Source organism: Arachis hypogaea, chromosome 16, assembly GCF_003086295.3.
Source record: "Arachis hypogaea cultivar Tifrunner chromosome 16, arahy.Tifrunner.gnm2.J5K5, whole genome shotgun sequence".
In the NCBI taxonomy this organism is placed as follows: Eukaryota; Viridiplantae; Streptophyta; class Magnoliopsida; order Fabales; family Fabaceae; genus Arachis; species Arachis hypogaea.
In genome coordinates, this window is record NC_092051.1 from 9,856,774 (window position 1) to 9,883,274 (window position 26,501).

Here is a 26,501-nt window from a genome sequence, read left to right on the forward strand (position 1 = left end):
ACAATGGAAATGGGAGAGTATCGCAATGGATTTTGTGATAGGTTTGCCTAGAACCCGATCTGGTTGTGACGCTATTTGGGTGGTTGTGGATCGACTGACAAAATCAGCTCACTTTCTTCCTATCCGAATAAGTTGCACAATGGAGGAATTGGCTCGAATGTATATCAAAGAGATTGTCAGGTTGCATGGTGTGCCTTCTACTATCATATCTGACAGAGATCCTCGTTTCACATCAAGGTTCTGGGGAGCTTTTCAGCGTGCATTTGGGACTCAGTTAAGCTTGAGTACTGCGTATCACCCTCAGACAGATGGTCAGTCAGAAAGAACTATTCAGACCTTGGAAGATATGCTAAGAGCTTGTGTTTTGGACCAACAGGCGAGCTGGGACCGGTATATGCCATTAGTAGAGTTTGCTTATAATAATAGCTATCATGCGAGCATCGGAATGGCTCCATATGAGGCTCTGTATGGCAGGAAATGTCAATCTCCATTGTGTTGGTATGAAACTGGAGAAAGGAGTTTATTAGGGCCTGAGATGATAGCCGAAACGACTGAGCAGATAAAGAAGATTCGTAGTCGAATGCTTATAGCCCAAAGCCGCCAAAAGAGCTATGCTGACCAGAGGCGAAAGCCTTTGGAGTTCGAAGAAGGAGAACATGTCTTTTTGAAAGTTACACCAACCACTGGAGTGGGAAGAGCTATTAAGACCAAGAAACTGAATCCCCGTTATATTGGACCGTTTGAGATTCTGAAAAGAATTGGACCAGTGGCTTATAGAATTGCCTTACCGCCATACCTTTCGAATTTGCACGATGTGTTCCATGTGTCACAGCTTCGGAAGTATAATCCTGACGCAAGTCATGTTCTAGAACCAGAACCAATCCAAGTGAGAGAAGATCTAACACTCCCAGTAATTCCGGTGAGGATTGATGACACCAGTGTTAAACGATTACGAGGAAGGGAAGTATCATTGGTAAAAGTAGCTTGGAGACGAGCTGGTATCGAGGAACATACCTGGGAACTCGAATCAGATATGCGAAAGGACTATCCACATCTCTTTTCAGGTAACTATATTTGAATTTTGAGGGCAAAATTCTTTATTAGGTGGGTAGAATGTAAACCCCGGTTAAATTAGTAGATAATTAGTTAATAAATTATTTTTTAATAAGGAGGATTAGAAATGCAAATATTATATCAAAATAGGGTAGAGCTCATCGAAACGAGAATTTTGACACTAATTTTGAAGAAAACGGTCCAAGAATGGACCGAAAGGACCGAACCGGTTGAATCGGACCCGAACCGGGCTGTCGGTTCAACCGGACCAGCCCATTAAAAAGAGCCACGGGCTCATTTTCTCTTCATTTCCCTCAGCGACGCAGCAAGCCTCCCAGGGAAGAGAAGAAGAGAAATTCGTTTACGTGAAATTCAATTTCCCGTAACTCCTCCGTTCGAGCTCCGATCGCCGCACCGTTTGCGGCCACGCGTTCACCGCGTCGAGCTCTACATTTCTACCGGAACAATTTCATAGGTAACTTGCTATTTCACTCTCAGCTTCATCTTCCCCCAATTTTCGAATTTTAAGTGGGAATATTGAATTTCTTTGATTTCTGATGTTTTAGGATCCAATTAGCTTGAGAGAAACGTTCACTCTTGCTTATGTGAAGCTTGGGTAAGGTGAGGATATGATAATTCTATTTTAATTTCATTAAATTTGAGCTTTGAGTATTAAATTGGGTATATATGTATTATGAATGTGTATTAGGTTGAAAATAAATAATTGGAGCTTGAAATTGTGAATACTGGAACTTGGAGGAAGCGGATTAGTTGAGTTTTGAGGGGCTGTTTTGGTTTTGAATAAATAGCTTTGGTCGTTACGTGGAAATCGGCTAAGGTATGGTTTAGGTTTCTTGCATTTAATATATAATGTTCTGTGAAAACTTAGGCTAGATGACCATTGGATAAGTTGGAATGCAGGTGTATGTTTAATGTTTAGTAATTTATCGATGAATATATTTGGTTGAAGTTTATTGGATAATTAGTTTTTAATTTTGGATGGTGAATGTTGTTATGTTAATTTGGAGAGAATTATGGTTGAATGTTATTGTTGATTAACTAATGATTTGGTGAATTATTGATTTGAGGTATAACTATTGTGGAGGTTGTTGTGATAATGAGGTATTTTGTGTTAAAAGCCTAGGATTTGTGAACTATGATCCTTAGTTGAATTTTGGTTGTTGGATTTGAATATTGTATGAGTTTAATTGTTGATTTGAAGTAGATTTATTGTGGTGATTGTTATGATGATGAGGAAGGGTATGTTGAATTGAAAAGAAAGCAGGTTTGGACCCGAAAAGGGTGGCAAAGTCTGAGTTTTAGAGGAGATGCTGCCGAAATTTTATAAAAAATTAGAGATTTTATTTAGATGATTATTTAAAAGAGATTTAGATTTAAGGGTTATATGGTTTGATTTTGAGTTATTAAGATAGTGAGTATGTTTTAAGTTTGAAGTTTGATTCTTAGAAAAGAATGAATTATGCTTTGAATTGAAACTATTGATGGATGGAATGGGAGGTGATATAATGAAGGATAAGGATTGAATATGTTTAATGTATGATGATGAATGAGATGCAATTGGGAATGATGTGGATGTTGATGAATTATAATTGAATTATTTATATGGCTTATGAATTTGAATAATCTGAGATACGAGATTCCCTGGATTAAGTGCCGTGGCTTGCCACCACGTGTACCAGGTTGAAAACTCGATACTCTGTTGACCCTACGACGTAAGTGTGACCGGGCACTATATAAATTCCCGGGAATGTTACCCCCATTGAGCAATATAGATTATTTGAGAAAAATCTATGCATAGACTCTTGGGGATGCACGTCGGGGGACAGTCTAAGGACAATTCAGACTTGTCGGGTTGGCTGGATAACCGACAGATGAGCCTCATCAGCCATAGGACAGGCATGCATCATATGCATATTACTTGAATTACTTGCTTGTGCTCTAATTGGGTGTGCCTATCTGTATTTGCCATGCTAAATGTGTATTTGTTACCTGCAGTAGTTGTAACTTTCTTGTGTTTGCCTTTATCTGTTTATTTGTCTGTGAAAATGCATGATGGAATTGGAGGTATGGAGGAATGGCAGTATAGGATTTAGATTTAAGGTTAAGTTAAGTTAGGATTAAATATTTCTAGGAAACCACCTTTTATGGCTTCTGTTTAATACTTTAAGCTCTACAATCTGAGTGTCGGCGTTCTAGGATTGCCTCTGGCATTCCCAGGACCTTATATATTATGTGTGTGGCACCTTTACCATACTGAGAACCTCTGGTTCACATTCCATACTATGTTGTTAATTTTCAGATGCAGGTCGAGAGGCATCTCGTTAGGCGTCTGGACTCTTGAAGCGGAGTGGTTACTGGGATATTTTGTTATGCTATGATATATATATATATGTACTTAGTTTTCTCTCCGCATGACTTATTCTTTTTGATCCTCTTAGAGGTTTATGGAGAGGCAGGATTGTGTATATGTACTTTTGGGTTTTGGATATGTATGTATATATATGTGTAAATATTCTCTGGCCAGTCTTGACTTCGCAGGCTGAGTTAGGAGCTTGATATTTTGTATCTTTGGCACTCTATTCCTACTTCTGTTATCTTATGTTTGACAGTTACAGTTTTCTTAGCATGCAAGTTAACTCGTTCCTTGAGCGTTGCGCTTTTATCTCGCGATTTTTATTTTCCCTATCCTTCAAGGCTCCTAGCATATTATAACTCTTCTGCTATTATATGTACTTATTTTATTTTAGAGGTCGTAATACCACATCACCTTTGTTTTACGACTTAAGCGTAAAGCTTTGTGTGGTAGGGTGTTACATTATATATATTCATTAAAAATATGATTATTTTGATAAAATTATGTATACTCTAAGAAAATATTAAAAGTTGTCAAAGGATCCAAATCCTAAAACAGCCTAATAAAATAAAATTTAATTAATTAGTTTATAAAAATTCAATTTATAAAAAATCAATTTAAAAAAATTATTTATTATATATATATATATATATATATATATATATATATATATATATATATTGTTCAACTCATTTAAACTCATTTTTAATGCATATTATATATATATATATATAAATATATGGTAATTAATTTGGTGATCAAATTTTATTGTGCATCTAACATTTTTATATTTTATATTTTAATCTTATAATAATGGCGGTCAACATATAATTATATAATCATGCTATCAATATACTAAAGATCAATCTCTAATTAACTATCTTATATTAAAATACAAATTTTACATTTTATAAAATAATTTCATCATAATGTTCGTAAATAAATTTGATTATTTTGATAACTGATTATTTAATAAAAAAAAATGTATCTACATATACAAATACATAAAAATTGATTTTTAGTGTAGAGAGTGCATTGTTGTAAAAAAATATTTTGTAAAAACATTAAATTGCTTTTTTTTAAAAAAATTAGTTTGTGAATTTAAATTAGTTCTTTATTTTTTTAATATTCAAAATTTTGTTTCGTGAAAGGTGATTAAACCAATAAAATTAGGACAGTGATTATAAATTAAATTGAATTAATTTAAATTATATTTTAAATTATAATAGTTTAGAAAAAAAATTTACTATTAAATAACTAGAAACAATAATTAAGCAACCAGATAAGATGTGAATATTATAATGTGAATCTAAAGCAATGAGGCAGAAATTTGCTATTAATAAAAAAAATCTACAACTAACAAACAGTAAAACTCCTCAATTTGGATTATCCAATGAGTAAATATTCTGCACCTCCACATTATCTCCGATAATATTTTTCAGTGGGATAAGGGTAGGAACATGGCCAAGCACTTGAAACTTGCCATGAACCTTGAAATCATGCCAAGGAGTCCCAAAAATCATAAACTCTTGATTTTCACGGTCAAGGTACGCCATGCAACCAGGTAACTGAGCTGTGATTACGGAATACTGAAAAATGGGAATCCAAGATTCTCCAACTCCATATTTTTTCATATCCACAGTGAGATAAGCAGTTCATTAAAATCTATGAAGCAAAGAGAATCCCTGAATTTTAATATTGTGCCTTTGCTTTGACCCTTGGGCGTGTTAGAAAAAAATTGGAACTGTTCTGTGTCAAAATCGAAAGCCCATATTGAGGCATTTCTATCAGCATCTCTACAAATCCAATGAAGTGCCCCATTAAAATAAGTAGGATGTTTGAACACATGTGTCAAATACTTGGGATAATCTACCTCAATATTTATCCATGTCGATGTTCCAACTGTGTGCATTTCAACAACCATCCGATGATCATGTTTAAAGATATGGATTCTCATCCAACTGTGTCAGATACGAATCCTTTATCTAAATAAAAATATACTAAACAAATAAAAAATAGATTAAATTAAATTAAATATCATAACAAGTAAAAATATAAACTAACCTAAACCAAAATTAAATATTATAACAAGTTAAAATATAAACTAACTTGCGGCTCACCACAAAACATGTTAAATAGGGTTGTTAGTGATAGCTGTTCAGGAAATACGTGTTTAGGAGAACATTATCATTATTTTAGAGACAAATGATAGAATAGTAATTGATTCGTCCGTGCACTGGGGCGGCCGAGCTATAGCGACTCCGAGCAGGGTTCCGTGAGAGAGGGAGAGCTATACGTTGGCCAGAACTGAACACCGTGGTGGGAATACTTGCAAAAGATACTCCGACGCTCAAGTCAATAAGGAGTTTTAGTGAGTATATCAAGCGAATATAAAACTGAAAGTAGAACCTGATCCTTAGCCGAGGATATGTACTTGGTTTTATAGGTGTTGTTTCACTTGTTTGTTGCGGATAAGTTCGAAGTTGTAGGTTGGTTATTGTGTTCTATTTTAGGTGATCAGATTTTGTTGAACACGTTTCTTATATTCAAGTATGCGGGCCCGACCTTATCGTTTTCGTTCTGGGCTTTGTGGGTGGCCGAAGTATTGGTTACGTATCATAGCCCCAAGCTTGCCTTGGTTTGGACAGGACAAAGGCGAGTTTTTTTATTGGTAGTGTCATATACCTCGGCCATGGATTTGTTGTTGCGTCCGTGTCCTGCAGCCCCCAAACTCGACTTAGTTCTGTGCATCGATTTGAAATGTTTGCTGCATTTAATTTTTGCTTTGTTCTTCGCACTTTAATGAATGATTGATTTGATTTGCGCTGCGAATTTCAAGGTGCCCTTGACCGTGTGATTGAAGGAATTTTGATCGTGGGTCTCTTTGATGGCTGAGATTGAAAAGTAACGCTTCATATGTAACTACTCTAGTCATTTGTAATAAACGTGCTTGCAACCTTTGGTTTTTGTTATTTGGGAATTCTTTGTTTATGAAAAAATGAGCAAAAAAGGTGAGTATTAATCTGTGCTTCTGCTTCTTCTTTCTTTCTTATTTGATTTTCTTGATTTTGTTGCATGGAAGAGGAAAAAGCTGGTGTCAGTGAAGGTGACCTCTATGGCTGGGTTGATGCTAGGGTTAGGGGTTATGCTTCGCAATTTAGTGACAGGGAAGCTGTTGAAATGTTGGGTTCTAATGTTTGGGTTAGAAGTGGTAGTGGTATTAGGATAGAAATACTTCCTTGTGAGTATAGTTGTCAGAACCGAACCGGTGATCGAACCGGTTAGGTCATTAGGTCACTAGGTCATTGGTTCAACCGGTGGGTCACTGGTTGAACCGATTGATCCGGTCCTATGTAAATAAAAAATAAAATATAGTCAAAAATTTAAAATTAAAATTTAAAATACATATTTTTACTAACATTTTAAAAATATATAGCTATTCTAAAACAAGATGAAATAGGAACAATAAGTATTTTGTTAATTTTACTCTATCATAAATATTTTTATTTTATTTTTATATTAAAATAACTATTATTTTCGAATTTTAATAATTTATTAATTAGTTTATATCTATTATACTATTATATAATACAAGTATTTATTGAAAAATAATATTAATAGATATTATATAATTATAAAAAATAAGTGAATTTATAATTATTGTTAAATAAAAAATATAATTAATTTAAGAATGAATGAGTTAAATTAAAGTAAATTATTTACTGAAAGATATATATATATATATATATATATATATATATATATATATATATATATATATATATTTTGATAACAAACTTAACAACTTGGTGGTTGTGAGTATCATGTTTTTTCTTGATGAGGGGGTTCGAACCCCAACTTCAATTTTATTTATGTGTAATATACATTCTTATATATGTTATAGACATATGATTTGATCCCATTAACTTGTCAATTTTTTTAAAAAAAAAATCTAAAGCTAAAGTACAAAAATATATTTATGGATATTTTACTTTTTTAACTAAAAAATATAATATTTTTTGCCATATTTTTTTAAAATTCTAAGTTAAATATGAATATTGATTTTTGAAATAGAATAAATATATTTTAAATTTTTTGTATCTAAAAATAATATTCTATCAATGTTAGAATTATTTAGATGGATAAGTAATAGTGAATATAGAATTATTTTAGATAGAATTAAGTACATTTTTTTATTGAAAATATAAATTTAAAAATATTATATTCAATTTTCAATAGTCAACCTCTCATGGAACCATTGTATATTCAAAAGATTTTTGAAAAAATGAAATAATTTTAGGTATATAATTTTTTGTAAAAATTTAATTAATTCAATATATTTATTGTCATTGATTAAAAAAAGTAAATTGAAATGACAATTTAATATTTTTAAACTCTTAAAATATTATTTATTTATTTTTTCTAGCATTCTTTATCATCCAATGATCACATTAATATAATATAATTTAATAAAAATTATTTATCATTATTTGATTGAATAAAAATTTTATTTTATCTGAAAATTTTAGGATTTTTCAACCTCAAGATCATCCATGTTAAATTATTAAGAAATATAACTGAGAGCGCAGAAGCGTCCCTTCATTTGAGAGCATGATTGAGATCAGAGAGCTTGACTCTTGCGTTTCTTTGATCTTCGTCAACCAAAACTTCTACATCTCTGGTAGGGCTGAATCACAACTCCATTGTGGAAAAAGAGTTACGGAGGTGAGTTTGATGTGTTAGAGACCAAAATCCTGAAGTCATTATTTATATTTGAGTGTGACACTCATTAAACCCTAAAACTCAAATAAAATAGTATCTTTGGTTATAATCTCATTTATCCAAATCAAAAATAATAATGACTTATTTAATTCAATATTTATGACAATAAATGAGATCACCGTTATATAAGTCATTTAATGTGAAATTACTTTATTTGCGATTATAATTAATATATGTATTGCCCATAAATATATTAAGAAACAAGTGTAATAACCCGTACCATGCACGTGATAAAACTGAAATTTTAATTTTAAATTATTCTATTAAAATTAATTTGAATTGTAATAATTTAATTAATAAATAAATAATATGATGTGCATTATTCGTGTTTCTTTAAATATAGTATTAAATGTATTAACTCGAATGTAGCTATTAAGTGTATAAAAATTATGTTTGAATTATGAATTCTCTAAATGAAATTATTCCGTTTAAAATATTTAAATTATGATTTCAATCATAAATTACAATTATGATTTAAATTTTTTTTTGATATAATATTACATTTTTTTTTCTTCATTTTGCTATTAATATGTTGATATTGTAAGTCTAAATTACAGTATTTTACTTAATCTTGACTGAAAAAGAAAATAGTTACGTATTTCTATCATTTAATTTATTTAATACACAATGTGCTAACACTAACGATATTTTTTAAAAAAATATATTGATAAAAATAGATATAATATAATTACAAATATAACATAAATAAATAAAATATATAAATAAATGCGAAACCAATATGTTTACCAATGCCTTTGTTAAATTTTATAAATTAGAGAATAAATTATGTATTTGGTTGCTTGGTGATCACATAGATGATCAAGTAATTGGATTGTAAATTGATCTCATAGTGTATATCTTATTTTTTTCTCATTTTTGAATGAAAGCGAGAATTAAGGGAGTAAGTAGTAATATATAAAGAAAAAAAATTTGCATCACAACACATAATTATAACCTAAAGAAATATTCATATTAAAATTTTACATACTGCAAATCATGAAGATCAATCATAATGTACTGGTCACTTCTCTCTATTTTTGACCATGATATGCGTTTTTATTTTCTAATCAAGAATCTAATAACATCTAATTGAACAAAAAAATGAATTAAAAGTACCAAATTAAGGACAAATGAGTGAATAATATAAGAAATTATAACTTTAAACGTGTATAAAATAAAAAGAATTTACTGATTTATTTTATATTAAACGATAAAACTAACAATAGTATATTAATAAAAGGATATACCTTTAAAAAAAAGTCACAATACAATTTCAAATATTTTCATAAATAAACTGTTAAAATTTTTGTTATCGATAAAATGATGCTATTATACAATTTTTTGGCAAAACTTAAAATCAAAAGGAAAATAATTTTGTGTGGATTAATATAAATTAATTACGTATCAAATAAGTAGAATCGTTCATTTGTTTGTTTCAATATATCAGCATGAGCAAGCAAATTAAAATGATTATCCAGAATTTTACGATCATCGACCAAATGTACTATACCTGACTCCATCTTAAAAGATATTTTGCACGTGTGTACAATCAGAAGATATATTTCGCTTGATTTCTCGATCTCAAAATTTGAGAAGACGTAGACTTTCCTTTCTACCAATTCATTCTCAAATATTTTTGTCAAATAATTCTTGATTGAACATTGAATTTTATCGTATTGCAAAACAAATTAAATATAAAAGCTATTAGCATTTACAAAGCTATTAAAAAGAATTGTCTTTGACATGATTGAACAATGAATTTTATCGTATTGCAAAATAAATTAAATATAAAAACTATTAGCATTTACAAAGCTATTAAAAAGAATTGTCTTTGACTTGTGAAATGGTGTACTTATAAAATTAACTTAAAATATGAACTACAAATATTTATAAGAATTTAATTTTGATGCACTGACAGTGTAAAGTAGTTTTACACGTGTATTCAATTACGTAATGATACATCAATAAAAATAAATACATTTCACATTGACCGCGTGAATGGTCATCCAAAAGAACGGATGTGATTGCACGACTATGTAAAACGCTTTACACTGTCAGTGCATCAAAATTAAACTCTATTTATAAATTGAACTTAGCATTACTTGAAAAAATCTAGTAAATGAATCAATGAATCTTATCATCTATTAGAACTATTTCTATGTAAACCGTCTTATTCTTGTCAAACTTGAATGGAATTTTTTATAGCCTTATAATTCTTGTCTTTATTTTTCATACCTTCTCTTCGTATAATATACTATAAGTGATACTATTAATAGGATTATAGTCAATAATCATTAGGTATGGAAAAAAATAGAATAAAGACTATGTAAAAATTATAAATTTTTTAAATAATAAACATGAAAGAAAATTTACTGCTTATTATATATATATACTAATAGTTTAAAGATAATTTTACTATAGTTATAATAAATTTAGTTATTACTCTAAATAAATAAAATAAATAATATATTTAAAAATTAAAGAAAAAAAGATTAGTGGTAGTCATGTTTAGAATGTTCCCATGTTTTTTTTTTCATTTTATGTCATGTAATAATAAATATAATAATAAATATATCATGTAATGGAAAAATAACAAACTATATATATATATATATATATATATATGAGTAATTCTTCGCATACAAGCGATTAAAGCTTGTAAGCTTTACAAGTTCAATTAAAACAAACGCTCAAAACGCGCTTCGAACCATTCTTCTTCCTCTTCGTCTTCTCCTTCTTCTTTTCTTTCGTTTCTTGCCTTCTCTTTCTCCTTCTTCTTCTTCTTGCTGCACGTTCTTCTTCTTTTCTTTCATTTCTGCATGTTCTTCTTCCTCGTCTTCCTCTTCTTCTTCATTTACGTTCTTTTCTCTCTGTTTTCTCTTTTTTTTTTCGATTTTTCATGGTGAAATCGTTTTTGAAGAAGAAGAAGCATCAGAAGATAAGGAGGAGAAAGAGTTCTGAATTATGCATAAGATGTACTTCAACGAATTTTGGGTGTATTTCTTTAAATCCTTTGGATGTATTTTCTGTAATCGTTTGGGTGTATTTCTATAATCGTTTGGGTGAATTCCTATAACCGTTTGGGTGTATTTCTGTAATCCTTTGGGTGTATTTCTGTAATCATTTTGGGTGTACTTCTGTAATCGTTTGGGTATATTTCTGAAGTTCCATTATCTTCAAAAGGATTACAAAAATACACCCAAAGGATTACGAAAAATACACCCAAAATTCGTTGCATAATTCAGAACTCTTTCTCTTTCTCCTCATCTTCTGCTGTTTCTTCTTCTTCAAAACGATTTCAAAGCTTAATTTCAGAAACCATGAAAATTGAAAAAAAAAACGAAGAAGAAGAAGAAGAGGAAGAGGAAGAGGAAGAGGAAGAGGAAGAGGAAGAAGAATAGAAGAAGCCGTTCTGGTAGTGCCTTGAAAATAGAAACGTTGAATAACGCATTAAAAAGCCTAGTAACTTATAAGACTTGTAAGTCAAAAAGACTTGTATGTGTAGCACTCCTCATATATATATATATATATTGCTATATAGGGAGTCAATGCACAAAGATATGTTATCGTAATAAAATATCATACTATGAATAATTATATTTGTCAAGTAAATTTATTCATACTCTATATCTATTATATTATTTTATGTAAAATTAAAATCTACTCTTCTAATTTAATATTATATATATATATATATATATATATATATATATATATTTTTGCTTCTTACATTGTCTAAAATTAAATTGGGATTATGTCTAAAGACTTAACATGGTAAATAGAATATAATTAATATCTAATATTTTAATAATTAAAAACCTAAAATAAGTTAATAGATAATAATAATTAATACCTAAAATATCATATATATATATATATATATATATATATATATATATTTATTTATTTTTGATATTGTCCAAAATTAAATTGAAATTATGTTCAAAGTCTTAATACCGTAATTGATATATAATTAATACTTAAAATTTTAATAAGTAAATACCTAAAATAAGTTAATTAAATAACAACAATTAATACCTAAATTATTGAAAAAGAAATTTTAATAAATGTGAGGAATAAAAATAAAAAAATTAATAAATAATATTAGCGTTTAAATGAAAGAGTTGATAAAGAATAATAATTATAAGTAAAAATAGTATTTTTATTTTGAAAAAAAACACATGAGAAATTGTTTAATAATCTGTGCCATGTATATGATAATAAATTGTTCAATAATTCATACTATGTACATGATAAGTTTGAAATTATAATTTTAAATTATTTTATTAAAATTAATTTAAATTGTAGTAATTGCGTTTATTTTTTCTTAATCTAGTGTTATGTGTATCAACTCTAATATAATTATTAATCGTTTTTGTTAATCTACTTTTTTTTCTCTAAATTTATGATTCAAAATAACAATTATAAATATTAATAATTAAACAAATTATTATATTATAATTATTTACGTTTTATTCCCAAAATTGAAAACATACTATTTCTTTTTTATTTAATGGTTTTTTATTTATACTACCAGTATATATTAATCGACTAGTCAATGATTTTTTTATTCGTAGGATATATTTATTTATTTTGTTTAAATAATTTTAAATCTTTCCTTATTTAAGTACACATATATCAAGTCACATATATTAATTATTTTTTGATCTTTTGATTATAAATAATTTTTTTAGCCTACAATTAATACCATCGTATGCGTAATAATATTCATAAATCATACTAATTTCCATATTTATTTATATGTATATATATATCAATTGTTTAGTTAATAATTTTTTTATTTTTATAATATATTTATTATTTTAAATAATTCTAAATACTTCTTTATGTAGTATATATATATATATATATATATATATATATATATATATATATATATATATATATATATATTAATTGTATGTAAATATATTTAAATCGTATATATTAATTAATTTTTTTTATCATAATTAAATTTTTTTGAGTCTACAATCATTCAATAATTTTTTTATTTTTTATTATTAATATCATCGTATGTGTACTTTTTATAAATTATAATAATTTCTTTATTTATCTATACATATATATTAATTTTGTTAAATAATTCTAAATATTTGTTTATATATATATATATATATATATATATATATATATATATATATATATATATGATTATCTTTTATTCTACAATCAAGTAATAATTTTTTATTTTTTATATCCATGCATATTCCTCAATCCATTTTCATATGTATGATTAACAATTTTTTTTAAATGGTGATATTTTAATTTTTTCTTTCACGTATTTTTATATATTAGCAAGAAAGCAAAATCACGTATTGTGACTCTTTTTCCTTTTTCGCGCCTTAATTTTAATTAATCAATCTTGTGTCCAAAACAGATGTTAGTTAATCTTAATTAAACTTTTAATCATTCTAATTTATTGATGAATTACATTTCTCTTAATAATTGCATTACTAATCTGAAATACAAAAAAAAAGGTGATACATATATCAAAAAAGAAAACAAACTTAAAAAAATCATATTAAAAATTTAAAAAATAACATATCCATAAAGAATAGTCATAATATATAAATGGAGACAACAATTTAAATTTCTCTAAAACTAATTTAATCAACTACCAATATTAGAACTAAATTATTTAAATAATATTTAATCTATTCTATTCTAATCCTTAGATACGTATAGATTAGAGTCATTCTCGTAACAACCAACCGAAATAACATCATAAGATCGAATACTTAGAATCGGTACAAATTCAGACTATCTTTTTGTTAAAATTGTCAAATTAAATTGACTTTTATTCTCTTCAATGGCATTGCATTAATGCACCAAAAGACCGGTAGTTTTTCAAAAAATACAATATGTTATAAAATTATTTTTAATACAAAAAGCTTAAGAGAAAAAAATTTAAATATAGTACCAATCTTTGAATTGCATCTTCAAGGTTGGCACGAATTTTTCAAAATTGAACTTAAATTGAGAAAATTAGATCTCATTATATGCTCCACTTCAAATATTTTTGGACAAACGTAGATGGGATATGACTTGAACTTGACTTACAAAGCTCCTTAGAAACAATTACCCAATCAAAAAAGAATAACAGATTAGAAAAAAAATGCTTTGATTCTTAGATTTAGACTCACTAACCACAAAGAAACACTATATGTAGCCTTTAGTAGTACAAAAATAATTATAAAAATTAATTATTGCAATATCAATTTACCACTATGAAGTTAGTATCATATTTATAGCAATTAGAATTATAAATTTATGTTTAACTTTTTATATAATTATAATTAAGATATTTTTTAAATCAGTATAATTATGCATTATTCATTAAATGCGAATTGTAATATAATTCTAATAAAGATATTTTTTAAAATAAATTTAGAAGAGAGAATAGTGCCTTTATTTTGAAAAGAAAATAAATTCATGAGAAATTGACACCTTACTTTCATTAGTTGAGAAAAATCCAATTTTAGAATATTAAGTAGATTATTTTATATAATTATAATAAAGATATTTTTCTAAATTGGTATAATTATGCATTATTCGTTAAATGTTAATGTAATATAATTATAATAAAGATATTTTTCTAAAAATAATTTTAGAAGAGAGAATAGTGCTTTCATTACACGAGAATAGCACTTTTTAAAAATAAAGATATTTTTCTAAATTAGTATAATCATGCATTATTTATTAAATGCTAATTGTAATATAATTATAATAAAGATATTTTTCTAAAAATAATTTTAGAAGAGAGAAGAGTGCTTTAATTACATGAAAATAGTACTTTCTAAAAATAAAGATATGTTCATAAATTAGTATAATTATGTATTATTCATTAAATATTAATTATAATATAATTATAATAAATATATTTTTTATAAAATAATTTAGAATAGAGAATAGGAAAGTTCATTTTGGAGGAAAAATGGAGTCATGAGAGATCGACACGTCACCTTCATTAGTTGGGAGAAAACCCAGTTTTAGTATATTAAGTAGATAATAATTTCCTAACAATCTTCTACTTGGACTATACATATATATTTTCCTGAGATAATCAAATCTTATAAATTTTATGCACACATCTGAATGTTATTTTCCTGATTACTTTAATAATCTGGTCTGTCTCATATATTAGTTATGAAATTACCACAGTTTTTATCACATTAATGTCGCAACGAAACTACAATGATCGCCATACTAAAATACTCAACCACATAGATCAAATTTATATGAGAAAATTCAAAAATTACATGCAAAAATGATCTCATGTATGCCTATTTTCAACTGGTCCAACTTAAATAAAAATTTTATTTTATCCGATGACAGACTCAGATGAAACTGCAACAGCAATGCTCGGGCTTATAGCGACGGCAACTACGTGATGAGTCTGTAGAAGAAGAAGAGAAGAACTTAACAGACTCACAATAAGAGAGAGAGAGAGAGAGAGAAGAGAGAGAGAGAGAGAGAGAGAGAGATTTACCTAGAGAAAAGGGACTCGACAGGAGAAAGATGGCGACGGACTCAACAGCAATGGTAACGGGATAAGCAGCGATGGCGACATGAGCTGTGAAAGAAGATGAGAGTTATGAAGGGGTAGACGCGATGGGCTCAGCAACGACGATGACGAGAGTTATGAGGTTTCTTTTCAATATAATTAAAAGACAATTAGTAAGACATTCATCTTTAATTTTGTTTCTGAGTTATTCTTCATAATATTCATAACTAAATAAATTCTCAGTTGAAACAGAAAAAATTAATACCAAACAAATCAAGAAGGACGGTCACAAGAAGAAAAAGAATCCACTTTATGGAATTTGAAAGATTTTATTTAAGTAAAAAGTATTAGTAATAATATCTTTTTAAAAAAAATTTAATATTATTACTTACTTTTTAGTTTTTAGATATTAGAAATCATTAATATTTAGGTTGGACTAGACTTTTATTTATACTAGACTAAATATTAAATAAATTTTTTAAAAAATTAAATCATACTTAATGACTTATTACTATTAATTTTTTTTAAAAAAAAGTTGGGGTCCGAGACCTCCACTCGCTCTCCGATATATTCGTGCTTGATTTTATGTATTATCCCGTATAGAGTACGGGAACATACACTAGTTAATGGTACAAAAACCAAATACGAGGTTACTATGGTAATATATAATGTTGTAATCTATAAGTAATAATTTTTCGTTTAGATCTATGTTTTAATTATTATACTTTTATTATTCTTAGTAGCTATGATTTATATAAAAAATTACTTAATTTTTTTGTAAAATTTAAAATATATTAATCTCATACTAATAATATATTACTTTTTAAACATTCTGATATTCATAACAATAGTAGAGCTGGTTCAAGTAACAAATAGAATGGTAATAACATTGGTGAATATAAACTATTATTTTTTAAAAGCTTTAATTCATATTTAGTAAAACTTCAATTATTTCTAATATAATATATTACATATATCTATAATGCAGTGTATTATGATTAAGAATTATTCACTTAATAAATTTATACTATTAATTTAATGTTTGAATTATTTTTATTATGATACTATTTTAATGTATTCTAAGTTTTTATCATGTATTTATAATTTTGATGATAATCATTTTTAGAAGAAATATTAATTTTATTTTTTAATTTTTTTGGCCCATATAATATTAAATTATTTATATTAAAAAATTTAAATAATTTAAAAAATATTATTTATATGTTAATAATATATTTTTAAGATATTTAAGTATTAGAATTGGTCTAAATAATATATCGAATGATAATAACTGTAAGATCCCTAAATCTAATGTTAAAGGTAGCATTTGTTTTTGAGATATTGAGACGAAAATTGGAGAAGTAAAATTCAATATTATATTTACTGGTTTAAAGATTAGTATTAAAATTTCAGTCTTCGTCTTTAAAATTTCAGTATTTTAGGTAGCGTTTGATGGAGAGACAGAGACGAAAAGACTGAGACTAAGAGATAGAAACTAAGAGATAGAGATTGAAATAAATCTCAGTATTCTGTTTGGTGCAAAATAGAAAACAAAAATTGAAATAAAAATGAAACTCTAATTTAATTTGCACAAAGGATAAAATTGAAATTAATTAATTAAAATGAGGGTATTTTAGGTATAAAATGTTATTAAAGTTTCAGTCTCCATCTCTAAAAATTTTAGTCCCCTGTGTCTTTACTTTTTGGAGGTACTGAAATACTGAAATTTTTGATATAGAGACAGAAATTTTAGTAAGTCTCTGAACTAACAAACATGATACTGAGTCTCAGTCTCTCAGTCTCTGTCTCAGTACCTCAAAACAAACGCTACCTTAATATCTCCAAAAGATAGGAACATATGAGACTGAAATTTTATATGACAACAGAGACTAAAATTTTAATAACACATTTCACTCCCTCTTTCAACACACGGTCACTCATCATCATCATCATCATCACCATCATCATCATCATCATCATCATCATCATCGCTAGCCTCCATCTAGCACATTTCCTTCATAGCCAACCACCCCTCCACTGAGAACCAGGGACGCACAGAACCAGCGTGGTGTAGCTCAGGAGTCTGTATCACCATCAAAGAGCCCTAACGGAAGACACTGTCTTATCGCTGCTGTCAGGACCACCACAATCTCGTGGTCGTGTGTTGCAACTTTTGTGGCCTCATCGTCGACAGCTCAGTCAAGAAAAAGTAGCCAGCGACTTGCCCAGGTTCGTGCGTCATTGTCATCTCTTGCCCTTGCTATTGCTGTTTTTTCTTGTCGACGTCGCCATCTCGCCTCCTGTGGCTGCTCCTCGATGTGGTTAGTGATTGTGAGTCCTTGTTCCCTCTTTTCCAATTTTCTCATTCACAATTTCTTGCCTTCTTCATCCAATTAATTAATTTGCCAATTTGCTATAATTTTAATAATAAAGTTGATTTAGGTTTTAAAATTTTGATAAGCTAATTAATGTTCTATTTTGCTGTTGTTGTGATTGTAATTATAAAGTTGATTTAGGTGTAGTTATTATTGTGATTCTTGCTGGTTTGCTGTAATTATTACTGTTGGTGTTGATTTTTTGTGGGCTTCCTCATCGTCGGAGGTGAAGTCGATGCCAAGGAGGAGAGTGGCACCGACGAGATGGGGTGATACGACGGAGAACCACTGAAATTCGAAAATGAGAAAGGCGAAAGTAGGGTTGACAATATATACCCTACCTGCGCCTACTCAATCCAGACCAACCCGTTCGGATAGGGTTGTCTATCTGACCCGTTCCGGGTAGGGTGATGCAAATTTGCCTGCGGGTAGGGTAGGGTACGGGTTTAGGAAATACCCTACCCTACCCCACCCGAACCCTTAATATATTATATAATATATATGTAAAAGTTATGTATGTAGTGAAGAAAGTGAGTCTTGTACTCACAATCTTCTTATAAAAACTTGAAATAATCACTAAGTTAGTTGATGATCATATTATTTGTAATTTTATGTTGGATTTTTTTAATATTTTATTATTTTTAATTTGAACTTAGTTTTTTATTTTCTATTTTATTAATATATATGAAATTCGGAATGGTTGAATTTTATATTTATTTAAAAAAAATTTTGTTTTTGCAAGTAGGGTAGGGTTTAGAACTTTAGGGTGCGGGTCGAGTAGGGTTAGGGTTGAGAGATTCTCAATCCGTAGGTAGGGTAGAGTAGAGTTTTAAGAAAGTTTTCAACTCGCGAGTAAGATTAGGATAGAATCTAAACCCTGCCTTATCCTACCCATTGCCAGCCCTAAACGAAAGAGATGGAGAAGGAAAAAAAGAAAGAGAAACTAAGATTCTGTTCTTTTTTTTTTTGTATTTTTTATTTAAAATAATAAAAGTAATTTAGTCATTTTATGTATTTCGGTCTCTACTTTTATTTCAAATCAAATAGGATATTAAAACATAATTCAATTTTATTCATTTTACACCAAACGCAATACAAAAATTTATTTCAATTTCAATCTTCTAATTTTTATTTTTCAGTAAGAATTTCTCTTTCAAACACTACCAAAGGGCTTTCCTTTTATTCATCCTTTTCATCTTCACTTGAGAGCCTTAGGCCTAGGTTGCGTGCCACATTTTCGTTAGTGATTAGTAATCCTTGTTTAACAAAAAAAAAAAAATTTAACCATACTCAAATTATTTATAACACTAGCTTAATTAGCTGTTTCCTTAATTTTCAAGATTATTAACAAAAAATGATTGACTTTAAGCCATCTCTTATTAGCATCGACCAGTACTATTATTCTGGTACTCAATTATCAAGATACATCTTCGTTAATTTCTTTTAATTATTTTGACTCGGTATAATACAATTATTACAATAATATGTATCTAGCTATATAAATCAGATTATTATGGAGTATGTACTTAATATGGAAGGATAGTAGATTGATGCCTAGTTCTTGATTTAGTAATGAATCTCTTACTCTTAATTTCTTGTACCTCATTCTTTATTAATTCGATGATTGAATTTTAATGTGCATGTAGTAAACGATAGTAGTTAATATATAATTATTCAATCAAATTATAAATATATTAAAAATTAGTCTCTAATTAACCATTTTATATACAAATACATATTTTGCATTTTATAAAACATTCTTTTATATTGCTGTAAATAAATTTGATTATCCTAGTAACTTAATTATTTAGTTTTTTATTTTTTAAAATTTAAAATTTTATTTCGTTAAAGATGATTAAACCAATAAAATTAAAACAGAAATTACAAGTTACATTGAATTAATTTAAATTATATTTTAAATTATAATAGTTTAAAAAAAAGAATTTTACTAACAAATTTGCAAACACTATTGAGTAACTAGAAACAATAATTAAGCAACCAAAATAAGATGTGAGCATTATAGTGTGAATCTAAAACAATTAAGCATAAATTTACTGTTAATAAAAAAAATCAAAATAAAAGATTTTTTTTACAACTAACAAAAAATAAAACTCAATTTAAAAGATTTTTTTTTATCCAATGAATAAATATTCTGCACCTCCACATTATCTCCGATGATAATGTTTTCCAGTGGAATAAGGGTAGGAACATGGCCAAGCACTTGAAACTTGCCATGAATCTTGAAATCATACCAAGGAGTCCCAAAAATAATAAATTCTTGATTTTCACGATCAAGGTAGGCCATGCAACTAGATAACTGAGATATGATTATGGAATACTGGAAAATGGGAGTCCAAGATTCTCCAACTCTATATCTTTTCATCGTCCACATTGAGATAAGTAGCTCATTAAAATACATGAAGCAAAGAGAACCCCTAAATTTTAATATGGTGCCTTTATCTTGACTCTTGGGCGTGTAAGAGAAGAATTGGAACTGCTCTGTGTCAAAATCGAAAGCCCATATTGAGTAATTTCTATCACCATCTCTACAAATCTAATGAAGTGCCCCATCAAAATAAGTAGGATGTTTGAACACATGTGTCAAATACTTGGGATAATCTACCTCAATATTTATCCATGTCGATGTTCCAACTGTGTGCATTTCAACAACCATCCGATGATCATGTTTAAAGATATGGATTCTCATTACCTTGTATTGGTTTGTTTTTGGGTAAAAACCAAAACACCAAGATATTTGCTCGCAGGGTGTCAAGATTGGAGGTTGTTTTGGAAGTCTTATGAACTCACCTGTTATTGGGTTGGAAACAAATGAAAAGTCACCTTCCTTTAAAGAACTCATGAAAAAAAGACCATTACAAGAACGCACATGAAGAGGAACTCTTCTACTCTGAATTGATTTGGGATTAGGGAGAAAAATCTCAAATTTAGGATCAAGTTTTATACTGCTACTATTATTGGGTTTCAGGACTTCAAACAAACTGAGGCAGAATAGATTATTTCTCTTTTCATGCCATTCAATTCGGTCATATTCAACAAGATGAAAGATTCTTGAATTCCAGCGTCCGATCATCATAGTAGGAGGTGTATAAGTAAAGAGTAACTTAGCAAAATTTGTATCAGAAATAAATGTGTTCCAATACTTGCAAATACATCTACAAATAAGAATAGATTTTATGAGAAGTCTGACAAAGATGTCAATAATTATATCGATCGGAAGGTTGGCAAAACAAGACCTTTGTATTTGAGATTTTCTGACAATTAAGTATAAAATAATTTAGAGAAAGAGAAAGAAAAAATTCTCGGTATTGTTTTGTGTTACTCCATGGAAAAACAAAATATAACTTACCTCACCCGTCGTACAAAGAAGCATTGGAAGAGAGATTTGATCAATTTTTCCATCATTCTCACGTGGCAATGATTGTTGGGAGAAGACAAACACTTAATGATTGAAGCAAATAAAGTTGATGCTTTCAATTTTTATAACAACTATGCTAGTTGAATGTAAAAATTAGTTACGAAGTACGAATATAATTTGTAAAAAAACTTTTAAATAAACTTTTTAAAAAACCACAAACAATACGATTCTTAGGCTGCTTCGATTTTTTAGGAAGTAATTCAAACTTCAAATCAAATTACTTAATTTTGATTTTATTTTTAAATTTAATTATTATATAAATTTTTTAAATTTTAAATTTTTTCTTTAAAAAAATATAAAACTAACATGAGTTAATACAAGACTAAATAAAAGTAAACAAAAAAATTCAAGTTTACTCATTTTATGTTTTATAAATATAGATATATAATGCATGAAATAAATGAAACAGCTTAATGATAATAACTTAAATCTACTATAAAGTGATAAGGGTATAATAGATACTGTATGCAATAATAAAAAAAAAAGGTTAAGAGTGATATCGGTTGTTACAAAATAGTTATGCATTTAGGTATAGTTTCCTTACGCTCCATCTCGACCTATATATATCATCATCATCAAGTCTAATATAAAATCCAATCTTTTAATTAAATTAAAAATATGTTAAATTAAATTAAATATCATAACGAGTAAAAAGTATAAACTAACCTAAACTAAAATTAATACCATAGCAAGTAAAAAAATATATATACTAACCTGAGGCTCACCAGAAAACATGTTAAATAGGGTTGTTATGCCTGCTTGGATTTTCAAGGAAGTGCCGGTTATGCCAAGATAGAAGTGGTGCAATGGGTAGTAATTTGGATAAAGGATTGTGCGCCAACAAGGAAAATTGAGGGCGGGTTACTGAAGCTAAAGAATAGGGAACATGCGTGAAGGTAGGAAAAGTTGTTGAGGAATGTGTATGGATTTGTTGCAATTGGTTTTTGTTTATGGATAAATTATTATCTTTGTTTACAAATATCCAAATGCTAGTAAAGGTATTCTAATAAAAATAAAATTTATCTTATACCATTATATATATTCATTAAAAATATGATTATTTTGATAAAATTAGGTATACTCTAAAAAAATATTAAAAGTTGTCAAAGGATCCAAATCCTAGAACAGCCTAATAAAATAAAATTTAATTAATTAGTTTATAAAAAATCAGTTTAAAAAAATTATTTATAATATATATATATAATATGCATTAAAAATGAGTTGAACAACATATTTATATATATATTATATTATATATAAATATATGATAATTAATTTGGTGATCAAATTTTATTGTGCATCTAACATTTTTATATTTTATATTTTAATCTTATAATAATGGCGGTCAACATATAATTATATAATCATGCTATCAATATACTAAAAATCAATCTCTAATTAACTATTTTATATTAAAATACAAATTTTACATTTTATAAAATAATTTCATCATAATGTTCGTAAATAAATTTGATTATTTTGATAACTGATTATTTAATAAAAAAAATGTATCTACATATACAAATACATAAAAATTGATTTTTAGTGTAGAGAGTGCATTGTTGTAAAAAAATATTTTGTAAAAACATTAAATTGCTTTTTTTTAAAAAAATTAGTTTGTGAATTTAAATTAGTTCTTTATTTTTTTAATATTCAAAATTTTTTTTCGTGAAAGGTGATTAAACCAATAAAATTAGGACAGTGATTATAAATTAAATTGAATTAATTTAAATTATATTTTAAATTATAATAGTTTAGAAAAAAATTTTACTATTAAATAACTAAAACAATAATTAAGCAACCAAATAAGATGTGAATATTATAATGTGAATCTAAAGCAATGAGGCAGAAATTTGCTATTAATAAAAAAAAATCAAATACAACTAACAAATAGTAAAACTCCTCAATTTGGATTATCCAATGAATAAATATTCTGCACCTCCACATTATCTCCGATGATAATATTTTTCAGTGGGATAAGGGTAGGAACATGGCCAAGCACTTGAAACTTGCCATGAACCTTGAAATCATGCCAAGGAGTCCCAAAAATCATAAACTCTTGATTTTCACGATCAAGGTACGCCATGCAACCAGGTAACTGAGCTGTGATTACGGAATACTGGAAAATGGGAATCCAAGATTCTCCAACTCCATATCTTTTCATCATCCACATTGAAATAAGCTGATCATTAAAATCTATGAAGCAAAGAGAATCCCTAAATTTTAATATTGTGCCTTTGCTTTGACCCTTGGGCGTGTTAGAAAAGAATTGGAACTGTTCTGTGTCAAAATCGAAAGCCCATATTGAGGCATTTCTATCAGCATCTCTACAAATCCAATGAAGTGCCCCATTAAAATAAGTAGGATGTTTGAACACATGTGTCAAATACTTGGGATAATCTACCTCAATATTTATCCATGTCGATGTTCCAACTGTGTGCATTTCAATAACCATACGATGATCTTGTTTAAAAATATGGATTCTCATTGCCTTGTATTGGTTTGTTTTTGGGTGAAAACCAAAACTCCAATATATTTGCTCGCAGGGTGTCAAGATTGGAGGTTGTTTTGGAAGTCTTACGAACTCACCTGTTATTGGGTTGCAAACAAATGAAAAGTCACTTTCCTTTGAAGAACTCATGAAAAAAAGACCATTACAAGAACGCACATGAAGAGGAGGAACTCTTCTACTCTGAGTTGATTTGGGATTAGGGAGAAAAATCTCAAATTTAGGATCAAGTTTTATGCTGCTATTATTATTGGGTTCCAGGACTTCAAACAAACTGAGGCAGAATAGATTGTTTCTCCTTTCATGCCATTCAATTCGGTCATATTCAACAAGATGAAAGATTCTTGAATAACAGCGCCGTCGGATCATGATAGCAGGAGGTGTATAAGTAAAGAGTAACTTGGCAAAATTTGGATCAGAAATAAATGTGTTCCAATGCTTGCAAACACATCTACAAATGAGAACAGATTTTATAGGAAGTCTGACAAAGATGTCAGTAATTACATCCACCGGAAGACTGGCAAAACAAGACTTTCGTATTTGAGATTTCCTGACAATTAAGTATAAAACAATTTAAAAAAATGAGAAAAGAAAAATTCTCGGTGCTATTTTGTGTTACTCCATAGAAAAACAAAATATAACTTACCTCATTCGTCGTGTAAAGAAGCATTGGAAGAGAGATTTGATCAATTTTTCCATCACTCTCACGTGGCAATAATTGTTAGGAGAAGACAAGCACCTGATGATTGAAGCAAATAAAGTTGATGCTTTTAAGGAGAGTTTATTGATTTTTATAATAACTATGCTAGTTGAATGTGAAAATCAGTTACGAAGTACGAATATAATTTATAAAAAAACTTTTAAATAAACTTTTTAAAAAACCACAAACAATAGGGTTCTTAGGCTGCTTCAATTTTTTAGGAAGTAATTCAAACTTCAAATCAAATTAGTTGGATTTTGATTTTATTTTTAAATTTAATTATTATATAAACCTTTTAAATTTTAAATTTTTTCTTTAAAAACAAAATATAAAACTAACATGAGTTAATACAAGACTAAATGAAAGTAAAAAAAAATAATAATAAAGTTTACTCATTTTATGTTCATATATATAGATATATAATGCATGAAATAAATGAAATAGCTTAATGATAATAACTTAAATCTACTATAAAATGATAAGAGTATAATAGGTACTGTATGCAATAATAATAAAAAAGGTTAAGAATGATATGGGTTGTTACAAAATAGTTATGCATTTAGGTATAGTTTCCTTACGCTCCATCTCGACCTATATATATAATCATCATCAAGTCTAATATAAAATCCAATCTTTTAATTAAATTAAAAATATGTTAAATTAAATTAAATATCATAACGAGTAAAAACTAAAAAGTATAAACTAACCTAAACTAAAATTAAATACCATAGCAAGTGAAAAAATATATAGACTAACCTGAGGCTCACCAGAAAACATGTTAAATAGGGTTGTTATGCTTGCTTGGATTTTCAAGGAAGTACCGGTTATGCCAAGAAGTGGTGCAATGGGTAGTAATTTGGATAAAGAAAATTGAGGGCGGGTTACTGAAGCTAAATAATAGGGAACATGCGTGAAGGTGGGTGTAAAATAATAGGAAAAGTTGTTGAGGAATGTGTATGGATTTGTTGCAATTGGTTTTTGTTTATGGATAAATTATTATCTTTGTTTACAAATATTCAAAATGCTAGGAAAGATATTCATAATAAAAATGAAATTTATCTTATACCATTATATATACTCATGAAAAATAAGATTATTTTGATAAAATTATGTATACTCTAGAAAAATATTAAAATTTTTTAAAGGATCTAAATATTTTTGTTCATAGTTCAATTAAGTTCTATTTTGTCACAAAAAAAAAATTAAATTTTATTTTATAAACTTTACATATTTAATTTTAATTTGAGTTATTCTGATGCAATACTTTATTTAAACTTTTAGTATTTCTTTCGAAAAAATGAATTCATTTTTTTTTTAGTTTATCTGTTCTTTGTGAATGCTACCATTGACTTTTAGTATTCTTTTCAATTCAGTTCAGAATTTGTTCAAATGATTGCACCGTTCTTCCTCTTGTTATTCTTATCGAAGTTCTTAAATTCAAAATTCTTTCTTAGAATTACAACTTGATTCCCTACCAACCTTGCTGTTGTTTTTATTCAAATTCTTTTTATTATGTACTTAAAGTATCTTTTAAGGTTTTTGATAAAATATTTTATCCTTAGCCTAACTAATTTTTCATTTTATAAATCTTACATAATCTAGTTTGACTTGAATTTGTTTTAATATAACGCAATATTTACGTTTTTACTAATTCTTTTGAATTTTGTAACAATTTCTTGGTTCTCCTCTATGATTTTTATTGAAGTTCTTTGAAATCAAAATTCTTTTCTATTTGCATTTTAATTTT

General features: G+C 27.8%; 1 protein-coding gene across 1 annotated transcript; it reads right to left on the reverse strand.

Moving 5' to 3' along the window:
* Positions 1-23,448: 23,448 nt before the first annotated feature.
* Positions 23,449-24,705, reverse strand: LOC112756595 (putative F-box protein At1g60370). The gene is made up of 2 exons (XM_025805214.1): positions 24,701-24,705; positions 23,449-24,604 (listed from the first exon to the last, which is right to left on the reverse strand). The coding sequence occupies exons 1-2, from the start codon at positions 24,703-24,705 to the stop codon at positions 23,449-23,451; spliced, it is 1,161 nt and encodes a 386-aa protein (XP_025660999.1).
* Positions 24,706-26,501: the final 1,796 nt, after the last annotated feature.